At 40.9% G+C, this 23,994-nt stretch overlaps 1 protein-coding gene across 1 annotated transcript in view; it reads left to right on the forward strand.

The window, feature by feature from the left end:
• LOC134675923 (kin of IRRE-like protein 2) overlaps window positions 1-23,994 on the forward strand; it is a 645,800-nt gene that overhangs the window by 513,841 nt on the left and 107,965 nt on the right. Inside the window, exon 3 of the mRNA XM_063534268.1 lies at window positions 10,668-10,800. Within this exon, the coding sequence (XP_063390338.1) occupies window positions 10,668-10,800 (133 nt within the window). The remainder of the gene's footprint in view (window positions 1-10,667; window positions 10,801-23,994) is intronic.

The following is a 23,994-nucleotide window of genomic DNA, read 5'->3' on the forward strand; positions in this document are numbered from 1 at the left end:
ACCCATTCTGCGCTCCATAGCACCTTGCAAGCAATTACAGCAATTAGTAGACTGACTAGTTTACACGCTACTCGCGTATTGGCAGTGTAAATTCCAACACGGAATACATAATAATTAGCTTACAGGTTTACAGCAACTTAATTGTCACTAGGATATCTTTACAGAAACACTATTAGACACATTTAGCGTCACTTGCACCATTCCAATAACCCGTGGTTAACCCGTTAAACTTGGAGTTACCATGGTTACCGGTACAATTTGACGCTGATTTAACGGTTTAACCGCTTAACCCTGGGTTAGTGGGATGGTGCAAGCGGCCCTTAGGAGGTTGTCACACTACTTCCGCTTCCGAAAGCGACATAAGCCATTTCGAGTTTCTCTGAATCGGTTTTTGATATAATACTGATCACAAGTGTCAAAAGTGACGGTTTTGGTTGAAGAAAAATTGGAGTTATCGAGGAAAAACTTTAAAACTCGCGCGATAGGCAACTCTTCCGTCGCAAGTTCCGCACGGCGCGCTTTATCTTTTGTTCCTTTCTAATTTCATGGCTTTTCGTCTCCTCCTATTAGCAGGTTTTACTGTATTACACGCGTATTCGGGAAACGAGATAACCACAAGATCTAGAGACGATATAGAGATCAACTAGATTTACATTAAATATCGACTAGATGTGACTTGGATATCTAAGTCATAAACTTGTCGAAATCGTTCAAGAGGACCTCCAGAATCGCGGAAATGTCAAATTTGACATATCTATCTTACAAATATCTTTAAATTATCCATATCGTAACTTGTTGAGGTCTAGTAGAGATCGAGCCGTTAATATCAATCACTTCGTAAATTTGCGTAATTCAACTAGAGATGCAACGGATAGTTGTTTGGCCGGATACCGGATACCGGATATTCGGCCTGAACATTGGCCGAATATTCGGTATCCGTCCGCCGAATAATCGGCCGGCGGAACTATACCTACATTTCGGTTTTTCAGGTGCGCATGGTGCAGGTTTTGACGTGTTTCGTAGTGAACGTTCACGCGGACTCATTTCTAGGTTCGAAATGAGTGCGCGTGCAAGTGAGTGGAATGTTTAAATTGTTTTAAAATAATAAAAGAGTACGATTGTAACCGTGACTGTTTCTTATTCCAATTTTGTTTACTCCGAAATCAAGCGCTGTTACCATCCGGTATCCGGCCGGATGTTAAAATAATGGCCGGATAGGCCACATACCGGATTGTAACCGAATATCCGCAACTCATACAAACCACCCTTTTCACAGTCTCATTACAAATCAAAACGATGGTAGATATTTTTTATCGATCTTTCATGTTTGATTAATATCAAATACAGTGATTTATTCGTCGCGTGCGAACCAAGCCTTATTCGAAACTCGTTAAAGCATTTACATGTGAAATTATACTCTATTACAATGGTATTATGGTTGTTAATGCTTTTATGATTTTGATTCATGCTGAAATATTTATTTCAGATGATAATTGATGTGGAATAGGCCTTTGGGTAGAATAAAAGTTAAAGTTATGTATTGCAATCCTGATTTGAATAAATATGTTTTCTAATGGAGCACAGCAGTATTGCTACAATACTGTTTGCGTGTATTTTGATTTGACAGTCAATTAAATGTCAATATTTAACGTATTTGACACAAAATGCACCTATTGAAGGATGACTCACGCTAGACTAGCACGGATATGATATGATGGTCGTTTTTGTCTACGTGACAGCGTGATAAATGAAATGAAATGAAAACAGTGTCCGTCCCTTTCTATCCCACGGAGTTAAAAAACGACAGTTATTTTATCACGTGTATAAATGTGGATAAAGCTATCCATAATACGCCTGCTGGCCAAGCGTCCGACATAATTATCATTTTCTATGACGGCTGACCACGTGGTGCTTTCCATAGAAAACGTATAGCGCCGGACGCTCCAGCCCGGCCGCGGCCCAGTCTAGCGTGAGTCATCCTTACCTAATGCTTAAGACCAGCGGTCGGCAACCTGCGGCCCGCGGGCCGCATGCGGCTCGTGAACCTGTCACTTGCGGCCCCAGAGCCGCCTAGGCTATTTTGTAAGTATGTAATAGTGTCAAACGACAATGTCTCATAAAAGTCATAAATATTAACAAAGTACGGCCCGCGTCACCTTCGTTAACTACTGTGTGGCCCTTGGCTGCTAAAAGGTTGCCGACCGCTGCTTAAGACGAAACAGGAGCTGAGATTAAATATTTTAGGTAAATATACCCGTCTCGCTAACGGAAGCGGCTCCTAAAACTAGTGCAATAAGGACAAGGCGAAAAATCCTGCGAAAAATCTCCAAAATTGAGGTTTCGTACTCGACTGTTTCCTCCTCCAAAACTTAACCAAGCGTAGCCAAAGTTGGAAATCTAAATGATTATGAAATTATCTGTATCGGACCGTTTTGCTTTTTTGGCTAATTGATATCAGTTTTGAATACTATACGCCTCTCATTGCGGCATAGTCAATTAGGCCATTTTGGCCATTTTAGAAGGGCTAGAGCGCCTTAAAAAACAAAAATATCAATAAAAGCAAAACGGTCCGACACAGATATTGAGAATTTTAATTTCTGTGTTATAAAAATCATTGCTCACCAAAACCCACGGAGGAAACAGTCGAGTACGTTTGTATGGAGAAATGACCACTCCTGTTGGCTCTTAATCAGCCAGTAGGAATGATCTGCGAATTACACCCTTCGGAAACTAATAAACCGGGTATATCTTCGTATAAAACTCAAACGTATTAAAAACTCCTTTTTATTTAAATAACATTAAAACGCTGTATTTCAATACGGAGTTACTCCCTTTTTGTCTAAAGCTTTGGCACTTACGTCATTTTGTTTTAAGTTATATCGATGACGGATTCAGAAGCTTTGATAGGCGGGCGTCCATTTTGTGGATTATTGAGCCAATTGTAATTCGGGTTTATTGTTTTTTGTGGCTACCGTTTTTCATTTTGACGGGCTTATTATTGAATTTGATTGAAAGGAATTTGGCGTAACTAAGTGCGCTGGATTTTTTATAAGCTTTTTTATATTGCGTTGGTGGCTAACAAGCATACGGCGCGCCTGATGGTAAGCAGTCACCCTAGCCCATGGACGCCTGCAGCTCAAGAGGTGTTACATCATGCGCGGTGCATTGCGCGTTTAAAAACCTGTAACTACACTCCTTTTTTGAAGCAAAAAGAAAAGCTGTGGTACTTTTACAAGAAAGGTGACAGACAGACAGACCGTTTAATGTATTCAATAAGTATATGTTGTATGGAATACATTAAATTTATAGAATCTAGTTTTATGAAATACCTAGGCTTTATCAGGATAAAGAGTAGTGGCAGCAGCCTATGGACGCTTACCAATTCCATCTCTGTGTAAAATAAGCAAATTATTTAAGACATCACGTTAGAAACAAAGCAGTTAAATTAACGTTAAAACTTGAATTAACGACAACATTAAACTAACTCCGCCTCCGTTATCGTACCGCAGTTATCGATAGTCGATATAATCCTGAGGCGAATGGTTATTGTTACGCATATCGATATCTTGAATAGGGATGGTAATGGCGGCTCGTAATATAAATATTATTTAGGGATGGCATATTCGACTACGCTGCCGCTGACTTAAACCGCTGCAGTAATGCTGGTGCGGTCTGAATCCGAAGTACCTTTATGGTAACATTCCATTTCTAACCGCAGCTGCACTACCGGTACTGAACGCGTCGCTGTCATTGTCAATTTCCATAGTAAAATTGACAGTAATGCAGCTGCGGTTAGAAATGGAATGTTACCCTTACTCTTTACTCGGGTTATTCGCGGACGGTCTAGAACACAAAATGACTAGTGTAACATTTTGCCTATACCTATCGCTCTTAGTCTACATCGCGAACGGCCCAGAACTCAAAATGCCTGCATCATTTTCCGTCGTTCTATCTTTACGTTAGCGATGTTGACGAGCCCCGCTACTGCGGGGCTCCTTTTCTGTGCGGTTTGGCCTTCGGCCCTTTGAAGATAACTAATGGACCTAACCTACCTGTGTGATATAAAAAGTGGTCATTTCGTCAAACCGGGCAAATGCGAGTCGGACTCGCGCACGAAGGGTTCCGTACCATAATACAAAAAACGGCAAAAAAAAACGGTCACCCATCCAAGTGCTACCCCGCCCGAAGTTGCTTAACTTTGGTCAAAAATCACGTTTGTTGTATGGGAGCCCCACTTAAATCTTTATTTTATTCTGTTTTTAGTATTTGTTGTTATAGCCGCAACAGAAATACATAATCTGTGAAAATTTCAACTGTCTAGCTATCACGGTTCGTGAGATACTGCCTGGTGACGGACGGACGGACGGACGGACAGCGAAGTCTTAGTAATAGGGTCCCCTTTTTACCCGACTACGGCAACGCAAAAGGAGGGTTATGATTTTGACCGGTATGTATGTGGGTATGTATGTATGTATGTATGTATGTATGTATGTATGTTCATCTGTTCCCTCATAACTTCTAAAGTACTTATTATATTTTAACAAACGATGTGTCATTCGAATCGTCTTAATCGTCCGCTGGTTATAGGCTATATGGCGTCACAAAAAAATGAACAATGCGCCCTCTAGAGGTCATAAAGTCACGAACCAAAAAACTAAAATTAAGTAATGATGATGTGTTATACATCATTGGAAAGAGCTCAATTAGCACATTTCAAATATATAAATATTGTTAGCTTTTGCACCCGGCTTTGCTTGCATGCGCCAGATAAAACATTAATTTATCGGTTAGGTGATTCGAACTATGAATCTACAAGCGCTCTGGATTCTATCCGCGTGTTACGCGACTACGGCGATACAAGAAGGTTTTTGCAAAAGAAATTTGTTTAGCTGCTATACATGGTGTTTTTTTAATGTCCTGCAGCATTTTATAACGTGAATAGGTATAGAAGTCCTGATCAGCCAAAATGTACGAGTATGAAACGGTCAATATTTTTACAAGATACGTACGCGTTCCGAAGCCGGGCGCCTTCGGCGCCCTCATACTAAAAGTGTCGGGCGTAGCCCGACGTACGCGTTCGAAAGCCGGGCGCCTTCGGCGCCCTCGTACTAAAAGAGTCGGGCGTAGCCCGATATACGCGTTCCTAAGCCGGGCGCCTTCGGCGCCCTCATATTAAAAGTGTCGGGCGTAGCCCGACGTACGCGTTCCAAAGCCGGGCGCCGAAGGCGCCCCCATACTAAAAGAGTCGGGCGTAGCCCGACAAACGCGTTCCAAAACCGGGCGCCTTCGGCGCCCTCATACTAAAAGAGTCGGGTGTAGCCCGACGTACGCGTTCCAAAGCCGGGCGCCTTCGGCGCCCTCATACTAAAAGAGTCGGGCGGAGCCCGACGTACGCGTTGCAAAGCCGGGCGGAGCCCGACGTACGCGTTGCAAAGCCGGGTGCCTTCGGCGCCCTCATACTAAAAGTGTCGGGCGGAGCCCGACGTACGCATTGCAAAGCCGGGCGGAGCCCGACGTACGCGTTGCAAAGCCGGGTGCCTTCGGCGCCCTCATACTAAAAGTGTCGGGCGTAGCCCGATATACGCGTTCCAAAGCCGGGCGCCTTCGGCGCCCTCATATTAAAAGTGTCGGGCGTAGCCCGACGTACGCGTTCCAAAGCCGGGCGCCTTCGGCGCCCCCATACTAAAAGAGTCGGGCGTAGCCCGACAAACGCGTTCGAAAACCGGGCGCCTTCGGCGCCCTCATACTAAAAGTGTCGGGCGTAGCCCGACGTACACGTTCCAAAGCCGGGCGCCTTCGGCGCCCTCATACTAAAAGAGTCGGGCGGAGCCCGACGTACGCGTTGCAAAGCCGGGCGCCTTCGGCGCCCTCGTACTAAAAGAGTCGGGCGTAGCCCGATATACGCGTTCCAAAGCCGGGCGCTCATATTAAAAGTGTCGGGCGTAGCCCGACGTACGCGTTCCAAAGCCGGGCGCCTTCGGCGCCCCCATACTAAAAGAGTCGGGCGTAGCCCGACAAACGCGTTCCAAAACCGGGCGCCTTCGGCGCCCTCATACTAAAAGAGTCGGGCGTAGCCCGACGTACGCGTTCCAAAGCCGGGCGCCTTCGGCGCCCTCATACTAAAAGAGTCGGGCGGAGCCCGACGTACGCATTGCAAAGCCGGGCGGAGCCCGACGTACGCGTTGCAAAGCCGGGTGCCTTCGGCGCCCTCATACTAAAAGTGTCGGGCGTAGCCCGACGTACGCGTTCGAAAGCCGGGCGCCTTCGGCGCCCTCATACTAAAAGAGTCGGGCGTAGCCCGATATACGCGTTCCAAAGCCGGGCGCCTTCGGCGCCCTCATACTAAAAGAGTCGGGCGGAGCCCGACGTACGCATTGCAAAGCCGGGCGGAGCCCGACGTACGCGTTGCAAAGCCGGGTGCCTTCGGCGCCCTCATACTAAAAGTGTCGGGCGTAGCCCGACGTACGCGTTCGAAAGCCGGGCGCCTTCGGCGCCCTCATACTAAAAGAGTCGGGCGTAGCCCGATATACGCGTTCCAAAGCCGGGCGCCTTCGGCGCCCTCATATTAAAAGAGTCGGGCGTAGCCCGACAAACGCGTTCGAAAACCGGGCGCCTTCGGCGCCCTCATACTAAAAGAGTCGGGCGGAGCGCGACGTACGCGTTGCAAAGCCGGGCGCCTTCGGCGCCCTCGTACTAAAAGAGTCGGGCGTAGCCCGATATACGCGTTCCAAAGCCGGGCGCTCATATTAAAAGTGTCGGGCGCAGCCCGACGTACGCGTTCCAAAGCCGGGCGCCTTCGGCGCCCCCATACTAAAAGAGTCGGGCGTAGCCCGACAAACGCGTTCCAAAACCGGGTGCCTTCGGCGCCCTCATACTAAAAGTGTCGGGCGTAGTAGCCCGACGTACGCGTTCCAAAGCCGGGCGCCTTCGGCGCCCTCATAGGCACTAAAGGGCGTAGCCCGATATAGGCGGCGCTCTGCGTGCATTTCTGTACTGAGGACGCCCTCGCAAAAGTAATATAAAGTGACTTCAAAAAGTTAGTAACGAAATCATGACCCCAAAATTAATTAAATAAAAAATAAGTTCAAAAACTAAAACCCGACTACTGCAAATCGCGCTCTAAAAAGTATGAAACAAGATAGAATTCTTATCTAAAATTATCAAGCAGGAAATATTATAAATGTTACCATTTTTTTATATAAAAATACAACGTAATATAACTTACTGATTTTTTTATATATTTACAGAGATTCAGAGGATAGCCGTGGTCGTATGCCACATTACTTTTAAGTTTATAATCGTGGCATACGACCACGGCGATCCTCTGAATCTCTGTAAATATATAAAAATCAGTAAATTATATTACGTTGTATTTTTATTATATAAAAAAATGGTAACATTTATAATATTTCCTGCTTGATAATTTTAGATAAGAATTCTATCTTGTTTCATACTTTTTAGAGCGCGATTTGCAGTAGTCGGGTTTTAGTTTTTGAACTTATTTTTTATACCCTTTGGGTACGGAACCCTAAAAACTTATGTTTTATGAGACGGGATCAATTGGATCATATTTCTACTTACTGACAATATCTCATTGATCGAGCCATTTTCTGATAATCTTCAATATCTCCATAATCATACCTTTTTATAACGCCTAAAAAATAACTCGCAAAGCGTGAATTATCTTAATACAGGCAGTGCCGCGAAACACATAATCTGCCTTAAGGGATAAATACTCGTAAAAAAAGTTAATATATCGCCCTTAAACGCGGCCTGGGACTCAAATTACATGGTGAAAGGTCCGATATACTTTTAAATGAATATAGGTATCCTTACTTGGTAGATATTCCACCAATTCGCACGAAGCGCTTTGCTAATTTGCTTCTACTTTCCTTATGCGCACTGCCAAGGAATGGAATTCCTTGCCGGCGTCTATGTTTCCGTGTTCTTATAACCCGGCAACCTTCAAATCAAGAGTGAACAGGCACCTTCTGGGCGAGCTCGCTCCATCGTAGGTCACGTCTACGCCTCGGCTAGTCTGTGGCCATGAGTAAGCCCATTGATAATAAAATATATATATATATATATATATATATATATATATATATATATATATATATATATATATATATATATAAAATAACAGCAGCAGGCCTATAAGGGACTCATCTTAGACCGGGCCGTGTCCGGGACGGAGCTTCCGGCATATAATTTTCTATGGAAAGCATCACGTGATCGCCTATGTCATAGGAAAGTAAGCGCTGGAAGCTCCGGCTCGGACACGGCCCGGTCTAACGTGAGTGATACCACGTGATAAAATAACCGTCACTTTTATACACCGCGGGACTGAAAGTGATGGACACCGTTTTATCACGCTGTCACGTAGACAAGAACGACCATCATATCCGTACTCGGGCGTATCATGGATGGTTTTATCCACGTGATAAAATAACCGTCAGTTTTATACACCGCAGGACTGAAAGTGAAGGACACCGTTTTATCACGCTGTCACGTAGACAAGAACGACCATCATATGTACTGCGGGCGTATCATGAATGGTTTTATCCACGTGATAAAATAACCGTCACTTTTATACACCGCGGGATTGAAAGTGATGGACACCGTTTTATCACGCTGTCACGTAGACAAGAACGACCATCATCGTACAGGGATAGGTCAATGAAATAGGTTATTTGATTACTAGTCAAATAAAATCAGTTTCTTTTTTCGAACTGTCAAAACGAATTTGCTACTATGGAATTTATATGAAACACTAGCATGTGACGTCACAAATTACCTAATCTTCATAGTTTTATACGGGTTTTAAAATAAAAATTGTGTCTAAAAATAACTGCTTCTACGTTTTCTATTAATCTTCTGGTGCTTTATTTCATGTATGGTGAAATAGTTACTTGTTTTACAAGGGGGCAAAGTTGTTGTTTAACCGCTCGTATAATATTGATACCTGAGCAAGCGAAAGATTCCAAAATTGAAAATTGAAATTGAAATTAAAAAAATGGAATCTTGAGCGTTGCGAGGGTTTCAAAGCACGAGGGTTAAACAAAATTTGCCCCCGAGTGAAACACAAAATTTTTCACCACACCAACCCGAAGCAAATATTGTAAAATATCAAACATAATCAAACCAAATCAAACCCAAATGAATGTTATCAAATATTTTTCATCCAAAATCGTAATTTAAAAGTCAATTCTACCAGTAAACATAAGAAAACAACTCAAAATTTGCATTTGATTACTTTGCCTCACATGTGAATAAAACGCAACTTTGCTATCAGTTTTTGAAGTGCAAAGTAAGGCTTTCCGAGTTGGTGTGGTGAAAAATAATTTATTTTAAATACAGTCAAATACCCTATATATATTACCTATAAATTGCTTCGTACCTAGTCGACGATATACGCAACGCAGTCCCGGATAACGAGGTCGAAAAATCTTCTAACATAAAAAGTCATCCAAATCCAAATTTTTTAAAAAATTTTTTTTTATCCCGGCCCCCGACCCGGGCCGGTCTAACGTGAGTCATCCTTGATGCCTGTGCACACCGGATGCTTGTGCGTGACGTGTACGTGCGCGTGCGGCGTTGTAGTATACAGATTCTTATGAGAGACGGCACACCGCTTGCGTGACGTGTGCGTGTGCGGCTCCAACATTTTAGCGCACGCACACGTGCACGTCACCGGTGTGCACAGGCCTTTAATGCTTGAAAAAGCAAACTTATCGATACAACACTTTATGATTGTTTATTTTCGTATCAACCACCGTTTTAGACTTGAAATATGGGTTATTATAACATTGAATTACTTTCATTTCAATACACAATTTAGAGGTAAAATATCGTTGCAAATTCTAGGGTTCTTTTATGAATATTAAATTAGGCAATTTGGTGAAATAAATTTGCGTTCTCAGACAGTATCAGTTAATCTAACTTAACGCGTTTATTGAGGTTATTTGAATGTTTCTTGAGCAACGAGTATCCAAATTGATAATAATTTTGCCTTTGAAATTAGTTCTTTAGGTTAACCTTTACGTATACTCTTACCTATAAATAAATAACTATTTTGAGGACATTTTACCTAGTCCCACCCTACGAGTAAGCAAAGATTGCAAGCTAATGAGTACGTTAAACTATTTGTGTGTTTGCAGTTCTAAAACAGCAAGAAATAAATCGCACTGCGTTCTAAGCCTTACGGCTCGATTCGGGAAATGAATAAGAGACTCACTAGATATGAAATAGTAAAGATATGTGACGTTCCACTGCAAAAGGTACCTTATGGCGGCTGGCGCCGCGATTCGGGGAATGAATTAGAGATTCACTAGATATGGAATAGTGAAGATATGTGACGTTCCACGGAAAAAGGTACTTTATAGCGGCCGGCGCTTACGTCGCATAGCGCCGCAATAATATTGGAGCGGTGTTAATAATAGCGTAAGCGCCCACCGCCATATGGTACCTTTACCCGTGGGACGTCACATATCTTTACTATATCGTATCTAGTTAATCTCTAATTCATTTCCCGAATTGCGCCGTTAGACATACTTCAGAAACATTGTAGCACTCCCCTTCCTTACTAATATTTGGGAAGAGAGTAGGTATATAATATTGTACTGTATAAGAGTATTTCTTTAAACTTATATTTTTCCTTGTTACAGCGGCCATTGAATCTCTACACGCACCGACCGGGGGCGGCGTCGAACTGCCTTGTGACGTCACACCAGCTTTACCCGATGACCGAATGGGGCTGGTCATCTGGTATAAGCAGGGCCACGACGCGCCTATATACTCGTAAGTACAGTTTGCTCAAGTGTGTGAGAGATGGCGCTGTTAGATGCGGAGGGAATCCTACATCGCGCAAGCGTTTGTTTGACGTAGATAGTATATATGTTTTAAGACTGTTGGACATTACATGAAAGAGAGGGGTGTTGTGGCCCTTTGACATCACACCAGCATTACCTGATGACCGAATGGGGCCAGTTATCCGGTACAAACAGGGCCATAACGCGCCTATAAGTAAAGTTTGCTCAATGGTGTGAGAGATGTCGCTGTTAGATGCGGAGGGAATCCTACATCGCGCAAGTGTGTTTTTCCCGTGGATTGTATACATTCAATTTCACTACATTAAACTGAAATAATCACGTAAGGGCCTCTATTTGGAGGCAAAATACATACAACATAATAATATTTATCTGTTTATTCTCGCTATAGCTCCCACTCATACGCAACCAAATGCATAAAAGCGAGAAGGCAGTTAAATTAATCCAGTTAAAGTTTCGCGATCTAAGAATGTAGGTTCAAAAGAATTCGTGTAAAGGCTGCCTTTTATGGGGCAAACTTTTTACGACTCCGTTTTAGTTTTCAATTCGCTTTCACGCGATATATAAAGAGTTTATTCGAATATAAATTTATTTATTCTATTCTGTGTGACGTTTTTATTTCACTTCAGAATAAAGTTTAACTATAGTTTCTAATTTGATTTGATAAACTTTTTTTTAACATTTAAATTGTATACGTTTAATTTAAGGCCCTCACCACACCGAGTGTAAGCGTAAGAGACGTGTGCTTACTGCTTAAGCGTACGAATACGAGAGTAATGGTTAACGGCTATGTATTATGAACTCTCATGGACGTCAGCTGCCGCTCCGTTGGTGGGTTAAGGAATGGCATCCACCGAAGCATGTAAAAAAAAAAACATTTTGTCGTCGCCTCCCGTTTGATACTGTACTGTTAACTGGCGCTAAACTTTCCACCGCTATACAACCGGTTGACGGTTTTTTTTATTTATAAAAGCATCTAAACTATCATCTGACAAAGTATCAAACGGGAGGCGATGATGACAGATTTTTTTTAAATTACATTATATATCTGTGATAACTGACGGTCTTTCCTGAGTTTCCACCGCGATACAACCGGCTGACTGTTTCTTTACCATGTATCAAGCGGGAGGCGATGACTTAAATCATAAAAAATAAAATGGTCCTGGCCCGCGGTCTATAAATATGATGCCAATGATTTTGATCCGAATCCAAAGCAATAGGGTTCGATTACACAACTTTTTTAGTTACCCAATTACTTTCATCAGTTTTATGATTTTTCTAGTTTCACTGTTTGTGACTCTATTGTAATAACATAACTTTATTTTATCCTCTAGCCGCCCATACGTCAAACCTTGCCAAGCAAATAGAAATGTTATTTTGTCAACACAAAGTTCAAATTAGAATGGAACAGGAGACCTTTTTATAGGTCACTGGGTGGCTAGAGGTTATAGGTACTAGAATTATATGCACCATCACGCTGCGCGTTCAATACTTTCGCTATAAAATTTAGCAAGAACCCTAAATGGCATAACTGATAGAATTAAATAAAGAAAACAGTTTAAATTGGTAATGTGAGTTTTATTTTATATAAGAATCGCCATTACACGTTACTCATATTAGCAAGAATTAGGCACGAGTGACATTAGACATAGAACGTCGGATACCGGAAGTAAGTTTTAAACTACATGTCATCGACACAAATAAAATAAACGGCTAAGCTTCAGTCTTTGGCCCATCGGCGGAAAGTCGCCAGCCTGTCGGTATTCTACAGGTTGCACTTCGGGGAGTGTGCCCAAGAGCTACACGAGCTTATTCCACCGTCCCCATTCTACCATCGGACTTTTAGACGCACGGCCGGTTTCCATCCTTACTTGGTAGATATTCCACCAATTCGCACGAAGCGCTTTGCTTCTACTTTCCTTATGCGCACTGCCAAGGAATGGAATTCCTTGCCGGCGTCTATATTTCCGTGTTCTTATAACCCGGCAACCTTCAAATCAAGAGTGAACAGGCACCTTCTGGGCGAGCTCGCTCCATCGTAGGCCACGTCTACGCCTCGGCTAGTCTGTGGCCATGAGTAAGCCCATTCATAATAATAATAAAAAAACCACCACAAAGGTGCAATTACATTGCTATATTTCTAACAATAACAATCCCGTGTGGTGACTTGAGACTCAACTACGTGACGTAGGCCCAGAAAATTACAGTTATAGTTAATCTGCCGTATTCGAACTTCAAGATATTCACAAGAGACGACACGTACTAGATCCATTCTAGATACGTTATAGTTTAGATATCAACTAATTCTCTTTTGCAGCGCAATTCGGGCAACCAATGTCACTTTTACGTTAAATAGAGTAAGATATCTATTAGATGTGAATTGGATCTCTAAGGCATATCCTGTGGAAATCGTTCAAGAGAATCTCCAGAATCGCGCAAATGTCAAATTTGACAGGTTAGATCTTAAACATATCGTTATCGTATCTTGGTGATGTCTAAAAGATATCTAATAGATATCTATTTCAAAATCCGAATAGGGCCCAATGGTAGAAATAAACCATTGCTCAACCATCAACATCGCCAACAAGCCAATGACAGTTCTAATGGCACTCGACCCTGATTGACTGATCTTCTCCATACAAGGCATCCTTAACACCAAAATATTAAAAAAAAACTCCTCATCCAACTTTCAACCTTATACTTTGTACGTTAAGATTCAAAATGAATTGCACTTCGCCTTAACTGTCCAAGCCCTAATGCAAATAAATTTGGACTTAAAATGCAGATGTGTTAGGGTTGATATTAGTTTGAAGGGTAGATACACTATGTGTGACAGAATGTATTTAGTTCACTTTAACTTTATACGAAAGAGGAGAATCAGGTCAAAAGGATTATAACGTGGTAATTTATATGTTAATAGTTATAGACTGAGAGCCGTCTAGATTTAGGTGATGGGTATCGTCTTGGGTCGTCCCATTCGTTTTTCGTCAAGTTCTTAAATTAGTACTATTCCGCTTTCGTCACCCATTCTACATTCGTCACATTCGTCAGTGACTTTCAATGTAGAATGAGTGACGAAACCAGAATAGGACTAATTTAAGAATTTGACGAAAAACGAATGGGACGATCCAAGACGATACCAGATGATGCTACAATCAGTACCCTTATGTTTTTTTAAATATCGGTTTGAAGCAGGCTTAATGACATTTTCAAAGATCATCATAATATAATGAATGAAGACCGATACTACAGATAATTTTATCAAAAACCTATAAGTAAATAATAATTATCATAAGTAGCGTGTAGAACGACTCGTCAATGTCCTTTTATAGTAACGAATGCATATTTACTCTCTTATACCTAGTAAAATCATGGTATGGGCATTTATTTGTATTTTTACAGATATTTTTTCCTATATCTGCGATAAACACAAAAATAAATGCCCTTACCATGTTTCGATCCTGGAGCCTCCGATTTCGTAAGCAAACACTATTGACTAGGCTAGAACTGCTAGGAGGCCTTTAATTGCTTGCCGCGTACAGTACCCAAATAAATAAAGAAGTTGACAACTCGAGACACAAAATTGAATAAATTTTAACCTTATGTAATTGGGTAGGTAAAGTTTTTTGAAGATAGGCAAATTATATTTTTTTCCGATAGTATTCATTATAGCAATCACGGAAATGCAGCTCTTTTATTTTTATTTCATTTTATTGATTAAATATATTTTTTTAAATGATCGATATGACGTTTGTGAGGTGGAATGGCAGATCCCAATAATTCCTTTGCGCGTCGTAAATGGTACGAGATAGAAAAAAAAACGATGTCAACTGTCAGTGTCACTTAGCTCTCATTCCCGAAAAATAACGGACAAGCCTCATGTTACCTTGCGAATTGCTATTAATGTTATCATTGAGATTTTCGACGACCTCAGCACGACCCACGGACTTCTGATTCCCCACGACATCTGCGCGTATTTGGACAAAGATTGAATTTACTTTCGATAACTTGGCACTGCATAATTATTGGACAACGTTTTCTTCCCCACCCCTACACGACGGCCCCTGCGCTGACCCTTGGACAGAGTTTTGCAAGAAAAATAAGCGAGTTCATACGAGATTGCGAGCAGATTCTACAAATTTGAAATTATTATCATAACAGTGATAAGCACAATGCCGTTGAATTAGAGGAGCAATGGCCGTACAGGAGTACGTATCCGTGAAATACATAGGTACATAAAACTATCTTCACTTGTGTTTTGATTTTTATTATTAAATTGCCATGAACTGTTAAGCTCGTAAACAAGAAATCGGTCTAATTTTTTCTAACAATTTCAACCATCTGTTAGTTTTGTGTGGTTATCCTCATTTTATGAATGTTGTTCTTATTTTCAGGTGGATGTAAACATTCATTGGCGGTATTATACTGATGGCTAATTAGAACCATTGAGCCATGACATACTTCCTTGCAGTGTTATTCGGCTAAGCCTCGAGCATCCTGTGAATCTGAAGGATATAATTATTTCCATAAAAAAGAGCAATCGAATTAGGACCAAGATATCCCGAGAATCTAAAGATATTTTATAAAAAATGCAATAAAATGAAAATGGGAGACTCTCTTATTTTAACAATGTTACAAGATCATGACAATGTTATGGTCTATACTTATTAAAATTTTAAAACCAACATGTCTTTATCTTTGACTTGAAAATGTACAAATGATTTGGGTTAAGTTTTATGAAATGCAACTTATGCTAAAAATCTATTATTATTATATGTCAAATTATCGTGAACTCGATGTTGCTTAAGGCGTATCCAGATTAGTCAATTTTTCGCCAATCTGATTAAATTGCCCGATCGAATCGGGACGTACCGACGCAAACGCCAATTTGGCTCGCCGAATTCAACCGCCGATAATGACCGATAAAATGAGGTGCGGACACAAGAACACCAATTTGTGAGGCTAGTATTTTCGTTATGGGGCATTTTTTTCAATTTAAATGTCTCTAATATCACCATAAATCTAAAATTGGAGATTGACGCCAATTTCATTTCTGATCAAATCGACCGATTTTATCAGTCCCGTCTGGATACCGCTTTAGCACGAAAGGGCGCTGCGCGGTGCGCGCGGATTGACGCATGCGCGTACCGTATGCTTAGTATCTATGGTAATATAATTTTAAAAAATATGCAAATAAAAGGCGGCAAAGTTTATTCGTTGTGCAATACTCAATAAGTTACCGCTTGTTATTTTAATACTCGTAATAAACAAAATGAGTTCAAGTGACGGAAACGACCTGGAATAGACGGCACACCGCCTCATTTGAAAGCAGAAGCAAACTTAATAATGAATAACTAGCTTCCTGCTAAGTCCAGGGACAAATACAACAGGACTTACGACATGCTCATGCTGTGGAAGGACAGCCAAAACGCAAGAAACACCTACTCTGAAAGTGGTTTTTAGCGTATTTCTGTGACCAAGTGAAAACTAAAAAGCCATCTACATTTAATATAAACTAAGAATATGCGTTGTTTTTTTAATTGTATTCGCGTCACTTTACCCCTATTAAATACGCTTTACTACATTGAATTTGTTTTATTTCCTCACATAATTTGAGAATAGTGCTTACTATGTATACCTCAATGGAAGCAAAAATGTAGTATTTTTGCGAGTTGATACACTTGCTACTTGTGTATAGTGGCAAATGTATTAAACCCGCAATCAACACTAATCAATATGTAAACAGGCCCCAACGTGAAGCACATTTACCCTACAGACATACTTATCCATATTGACCATATTTGAACCTCTCAACTCTCTTCAAGGGCACGCCACACAGCGTGATTCTATATACTGTTGTAATGTTAATGCTTAAGGATAATAATTTGTGGATTTATAAAATAAAACGAAACGAAATTTACTGGATTTATATTATAATATTTTGGATTTATATTATAAGTTTTCTAAAGTACAGTCGCCATCAGATATATTGGTGCAGCTAGGATGCTCATAAATATCTGAACACGCCTCTATTATCAGGGCGTGCGTGTTCAGATATTGTGAACACCTTGCCGAGCCCATATATAATAGCCAATAACGACCTAGTTATAAGACTATTACAATCTTAATCATTATGTATGTATAATACAACAATCACGTTTATATAGTCCTCACAAACGTATAAGTTACCATTTTGGCCAATATATCTTCAAAGCTTGGCACCGAATCGCTGTTAAAGACTTTGGTGTGCTCAAATACGCTGAATTTGGAAAGTAACGTCTGTACTGTCTTGTAGACGGTACGACGCACTTTGAGTTCATTTGAGTGTTGATACTGAGATCCAAAATGACTCGTGTAGCAGTCCAAGAGTCGTGGTGAAGGCGTTAATGAAAATGTTCTCCAAGAAGCAGTGCCAAGTAGTCGAAAGCAATCGTTATCATTATCAAAATATCCGTGTTGAGCGTGCTAGGGACGTTAAAAATACTTATTCTAGAAATCACACCGACATCCAATTACAAGAAAACACAAATGTTTCGTCCGACCATTATTTTCAAATTATTTGCAAGTTATTTTCCAAGAATGACACTGACAGTTGACATCGATTTTTTTTCTATCTCGTCCCATTTACTACGGCAAAGGAATTAATTACTCGAATCTGCCATTTCACCTCACAAACGTCATATCGATCATTTAAAAAATTATATTTAATCAATAAAATAATATAAAAATAAAAGAGCTGCATTTCCGTGATCGCTATAATGAATACTATCGGGAAAAAATATAATTTGCCTATCTTCAAAAAACTTTACCTACCCAATTGCATTTTAAGTTCAAATGTCTTCAATTTTATATCTCGAGTTATCAAATTGTACCGCCGTGTACGCCATATTCCCATTAAAATTGGCAATATTGGCATGCGATTAGAACAGGTAATCTTATGTGCACCTTGGAAATACATATACTTGCTTCAATCATGACGTCTTCCTGTAAGTACATCAGTGGCGTTCAAAAGTGCATGGATAGATGTCGACCGTAATGCCTTAATATTACGGTTGAAACATCTCCATGCACTTTTGAACGCCAGTGTATAATGTACGTACATGACACAAGCTGAATACTTAAATAGGTCACCACATACCAACTAGAGCACAATATATTCACATTTCCACTGGCAGTCTTTGATAAATTCGTAATGCGACGAGGTAAGCGCTCTGTCAGCGGGATCTCGGCCTATAATCCGTTATTCGGCGTATCAAAGGCATATTAAAGGGCTATTTAAGCTTAATGCCGTCAACTTACACGATTTGATGTCTTATCTCCGAGTTTCCGGTTTAAAAGCTTACGTTTTAATTAAGGTAGATAGTGTTTGGATACAGACAGACGGACATATAGTTTGGAGATAACGAGGTTGGTTTTAAGTGAGTTTTGACGTGTTGTATTAATGTTTTTGATTTGGAAGGTAGGTATCTGTGAGATTCTTTATTAACCTTCTACGAGCTCAATCGTTGCCAGTCCGCCGGACGATATCAGCCTGTTAATTAATCGCAAAAGACCACACACTAACAGTTCTCATTCAGATTTTAGCCTGACGACTAACATTTAGTGTGTGTCCGCTTGACTGGTCAGCGCCGACGGATATCGGCCGGACAGTCCGTGACTCAGTGTCCTTGGGACGACAACTGATTCAACTGCTAGTCTGTAGTCGTAGAGGTGGCAGCAGGCCATTGCCAGCAGGCAATAATCGCTTATGTATGTGGACGTTATTGGTCTAGGACTAGGACGGCAGGCCGCCAGATAAGACCAGAGACTGCCCCTTAAGTCCCAGAATCGTTAAGGGGCCCACTGATTAACAGTCCGCCGGACGGTATCGGCCTGTCGGCATGAGCAAAATTTTGACAGTTCCGGACAACTGACAGGCCGATACCGTCCGGAGTTCCGGTATTTCGGAATTATGGTATCCATGCCCTAGTTGCAAAAGTAATGCTGCTCGTAGTATATCTTTATAAGTACATGACTTATAATTATAAACGAGTATCTTATATTAGCGTTAGTCATGACGTGAAACTGATGCGCTTAAAAACAAAACAACTCATAAAAGCGACCAATCTTCTAATCACGAAGTCTTACTTCTAAGTTAGTATTGAACATTCCATTTTGAATCTTAATTCTATCGGCATAGAAACGTCTTTTGAGACTAATCTTCTTAACACTAAGTTTAACTCTTTGACATTCGATTTTGAGCCTTAATTCTCTCGACACAAAGTGCGTTTTATTCAAAATGGCGTCGAATACGTTGTTGAGTTAAGGGTGAAACGTCAAATGGTAGAAAGATGACAGCAGCCGGCTCTTTTGATGGATTATTCAGATTAGGATCAGTTAGGATATATTATAATATCGAAGGCTCGTGCTGTAATCGATATTTAATTGTTTATTCAGCTATAACAAAGCCATACCTACTTTACTTACGGCCACTTGCACTATTCACTAACCCGGGGTTAACCGGTTAAACCTGGAGTTACCAAGGTTACCAGTAGAATGACACTGGGTTAACGGTTAAATCGGTTAATCCCGGGTTAGTGGCATTGGTGCAAGTGGTGCTTACAGGTCTAGAATGTACAAGATGCTTGTCAAATATCAAAAGTACGACAAAAATCAGCCGGGCCGTACCTATGCTTGTTTGCTACAGACGTAGTATAAAAAACCGGGCAAGTGCGAGTCGGACTCGGCACGAAGGGTTCCGTACCATAATGCAAAAAAAAAACATAAAAGAACGGTCACCCATCCAAGTACTGATCACTCCCGACGTTGCTTAACTTTGTTTAAAAAATCACGTTTGTAGTATGGGAGCCCCATTTAAATCTTTATTTTATTCTGTTTTTAGTATTTGTTGTTATAGCGGCAACAGAAATACATCATCTGTGAAAATTTCAACTGTCTAGCTATCACGGTTCGTGAGCAGCCTGCTGACAGACAGACGGACAGACGGACGGACAGCGAAGTCTTAGTAATAGGGTCCCGTTTTACCCTTTGGGTACGGAACCCTAAAAACCGGTCAAGTGCGAGTCGGACTCACGTTCCAAGGGTTCCGTACATTACTCAACTAAGTACCTAATTAAGCCCGACTCACGCTTGACTGCAGATTTCTAATAGGTTTTCTTGTCATCTATAAGTACCTGAAGATGGTCGGATCCTATAAGGGTTCCGTTTTTTCTTTTTGAGATAGGGAACCCTAAAAATATTCAGCGGCCACAGTTTAATTAACACACGTAATGAAGCATGCGAACTATACGGTATAGTCTATACCTACATCAAAGTTTCTGACGCCCTATGGAGCCTTTGGCACGAATAATAATAGGCAGAAATTGTTCTGCCAGAGTGCCCCAGGCTTCAGCCGTAACGAGACTGAGTTAGCGCGACATTGTAGTACACATTCATAAAACAGTAAGAATAGTGGCCTTCACATTGGGGCTGTTTACATGGTGATTGTGACCCGGGTATGTCCTTAAACTACGTCCGAGGCCACAGGTGGACGGGCAGCAGCGTCCCTCAAATTCGGTGTACTGATGTACTCGACTGCGATCGCCAACCCTCCTGCCAAGCGTGGCGATTATGGCATTCACCCTCCATCATTAGGGGGAGGCCTATGTTCAGCAGTGGACGTCTTATGGCTGAGATGATAATGATGATGACATGGTGATTATGTTTATTGTGAGTTCACATAATTTGCTAAATATCTGGGAGACCTAGCTGTGCTCGGAAAGCATATAAAAACTCAAAAATCGGCCCCGAATAGCAAATCCCGCAGCCACACTGATCTTTAAACTTTAAGCTTTGTTTTAAGCCCATACCGGTTTTACTCTTATTCTAAGCCGATAATCTCTTCTGCCGGAAGAAATATAATAACTATAGGTATGAATAGTTGTCATTGCAGGGCCTATAATAGGTATTCGTATATGTTACGAGTACTTATTATAATAGCACTCATCATAACAGGATATTATTATTTTTGATGAATCTAAACAAGACCGATTTTCTTTTTTTTTTAATAACAGGGTTTTTAGTTCTTGGTTCTTGGCACCTACAGCGACATCTCTTAAACATCCAGTTTAAGCATCTTCCATTCCCATGTTTCAGAACGTCCGTCCTTTCGAATAATCACTTAAAAATCAGGAATAAAAAAAATGAATAATGAATTAGTTTGTCGCCATTATCTAATCAACTTAGTTTTGTTGTTATTTGTATAGCGTTTCGGTAAAAGGAAACATTATATCATAAACAAAATATTAAAATTTATTATTTTTACGTTTTAGGTAGTTTTAGTTTAGTCTGCTTAGTTCTTAGTTTAATTTGTTTTTGTTAGTCATTTGTTTTTAGGTGTAATTTTTAGAATAAAAATTAAAATTGTCACGCTGTTTTCTCAATAGGTACTGTGAAGTGTATTAGACACGACCTTACATGTTATGCCTAGTCTACTAGATCTTCGTTACAACGTCATTAGGCCGTGTACACACTGAATCATGTTATCGACGTCACATCACATTAAAGCGAAATGTCGATACCAACGGAGCCTGAGACCACATAATAAATAATAGTACTAGGTACAGAAGACTCACTCTCTAACAAAACGCGTCTGTTACGATCAGGGCAGATATGGCCGCTAGGTGGCGACAGCGCCACGCGCGGCTTATGGCTAGCCACCATATTGGTGTGGAACGGATGTACTTTTAGCTACCTGTAGCAAAGCGACGAAATCGCGGAGTGAGCCACTCCTGCTGAGATGAACATTGTACGGTCGCAATCAGATATATCGAAGCGGCCAAGGTGTTCACAATATCTGAACACGCACTCTAACGCCTTGACAATAGAGCCGTGTTCAGATATTTGTGAACACCTTGACCGCTTCTATATATCTGATGGCGACTGTACGGTCGCAATCAGATATATCGAAGCGGCCGAGGTGATAATATCTGAACACACACACTATGCTCACGCTTGGCTGGTTAGTTAGGTAGTTAACCAGCAAGCCTATTATGAATGGCTGTATCCACGTGACATAATATCCGTCACTTTTTAACAGAGCGCGATTGAAAGTGACGGATACCGTTTTATCAGTTATCACGCTGTCACTCTGTCACGTAGACAGAAACGACCATCATAATAAAATAAATAATAAATATCATACGACATTCTTACACAGATTGACTAAGTCCCACAGTAAGCTCAAGAAGGCTTGTGTTGTGGGTACTCAGACAACGATATACATATATATAATATACAAATACTTAAATACATAGAAAACACCCATGACTCAGGAACAAATATCTGTATCATCATACAAATAAATGCCCTTACTGGGATTCGAACCCAGGACCATCGGCTTCGCAGGCAGGGTCACTACCCACTAGGCCAAACCGGTCGTCATATCCGTACTGAAGACTTCGAAAAACCGGGCAAGTGCGAGTCGGACTCGCGCACGAAGGGTTCCGTACCATAATGCAAAAAAAAAAACAAAAAAAAGCAAAAAGATAACGGTCACCCATCCAAGTACTGACCCCTCCCGACGTTGCTTAACTTTGGTCAAAAATCACGTTTGTTGTATGGGAGCCCCATTTAAATCTTTATTTTATTCTGTTTTTAGTATTTGTTGTTATAGCGGCAACAGAAATACATCATCTGTGAAAATTTCAACTGTCTAGCTATCACGGTTCGTGAGATACAGCCTGGTGACAGACGGACGGACGGACGGACGGACGGACGGACGGACGGACGGACGGACGGACGGACGGACAGCGAAGTCTTAGTAATAGGGTCCCGTTTTACCCTTTGGGTACGGAACCCTAAAAACACATTATGAATGAATGAATTCATTAAGTGGTAATGCAATTTTGCGACAATAATTATATCCCACAGTAAACTTGTGTTTTAATTGTGAGATTTGCATAAGTTAATGAGATCTACAAGATGGAGTAATTAAAACTTGTTATGATTATGCGTTATGATTATGCGTTTTTAAATAATATGCTGGTCTGATGGCTTCTTCAAATGAACAGTAAAGGATTATTAAAAGGCATAAAAATGAGTAGATAATAATAATCCCAGTAGCAGTCAGTCAGTAACCAAAAAAAAGTAAATGTGACGTCCCACTGGTAAAGGTACGTTATGGCGGTTGGCGCTTACGCTATTATTAACGCCGCTCCAATATTATTGCGGCGCTATGCGATGTAAGCGCCAGCCGCCATAAGATACCTTTCGCCGTGGAACGTCACAAATTAATGCATATTTTTCACATCACAGTCGGGTCATGTTAAGTTCGACGTGTTGCCTCCCTATCACACTTTCGTACGAATTTACAAGTGCGATAGAGAGGCAACACGTCGAACGTGGTTCGCGGTAAGCTCTCAGATTTGTCTTGGCGTCGCCGTCGACGGGTATGTCTGGAAGGACATCATCATCATCATCATCATAGGTAGTAATAGGAGCAGGAGGAGACGAAAGTGACGAAACGTTGGATAGATTTAAACAAAACTTTAGTTATGATAACCACTACATTTAACCAACATTTTAAAGGGACCCACTGATTAACAGTCCACCGGACGGTATCGGCCTGTCAGTTGTTCGGAGTTGTCAAAATTTTGTTCTAACCGACAGGCCGATACCGTCCGGCGGACTGTTAATCAATGAGCCCCTTAACTTACACAAATAAATACCACTGATTATTCGATTTACATTTGACACTCAAGTACCATAAAACTACCCAATACCTTCCAATCAACTCGAATGAAACATAAAATCAACACCGCAGTAAATCAATGCCCAATTATAGGTAAAATCCCATCCAAATAAAATGTAAAATAAAAGTGTAAAGGGTATAACTCGTTCTTTAACTAGCTATTCATATGTCAGCACCCTGTATAATGTTACAAACGAACCGACGTACAGTGGATATAGCTACAGTAGGTAGTAATGTATATTAAAATTTAAATTTACCTACCTATAAATTGAAATGTATACGTGTTTATCTTGTAATTTAACAAAATGGGTATTTATGTAATTAATAATGTTATATTTTTGTACTGTGACTTATAACTTTCATGTTTGGCAATTTGCTGTAAATGTAAGTTGGTTAAATAAATAAATGAAATGAAATGAAAAGTACGTTAGTATG

The sequence above is a fragment of the Cydia fagiglandana genome, chromosome 23 (genome assembly GCF_963556715.1).
Source record: "Cydia fagiglandana chromosome 23, ilCydFagi1.1, whole genome shotgun sequence".
Lineage (NCBI taxonomy): Eukaryota > Metazoa > Arthropoda > Insecta > Lepidoptera > Tortricidae > Cydia > Cydia fagiglandana.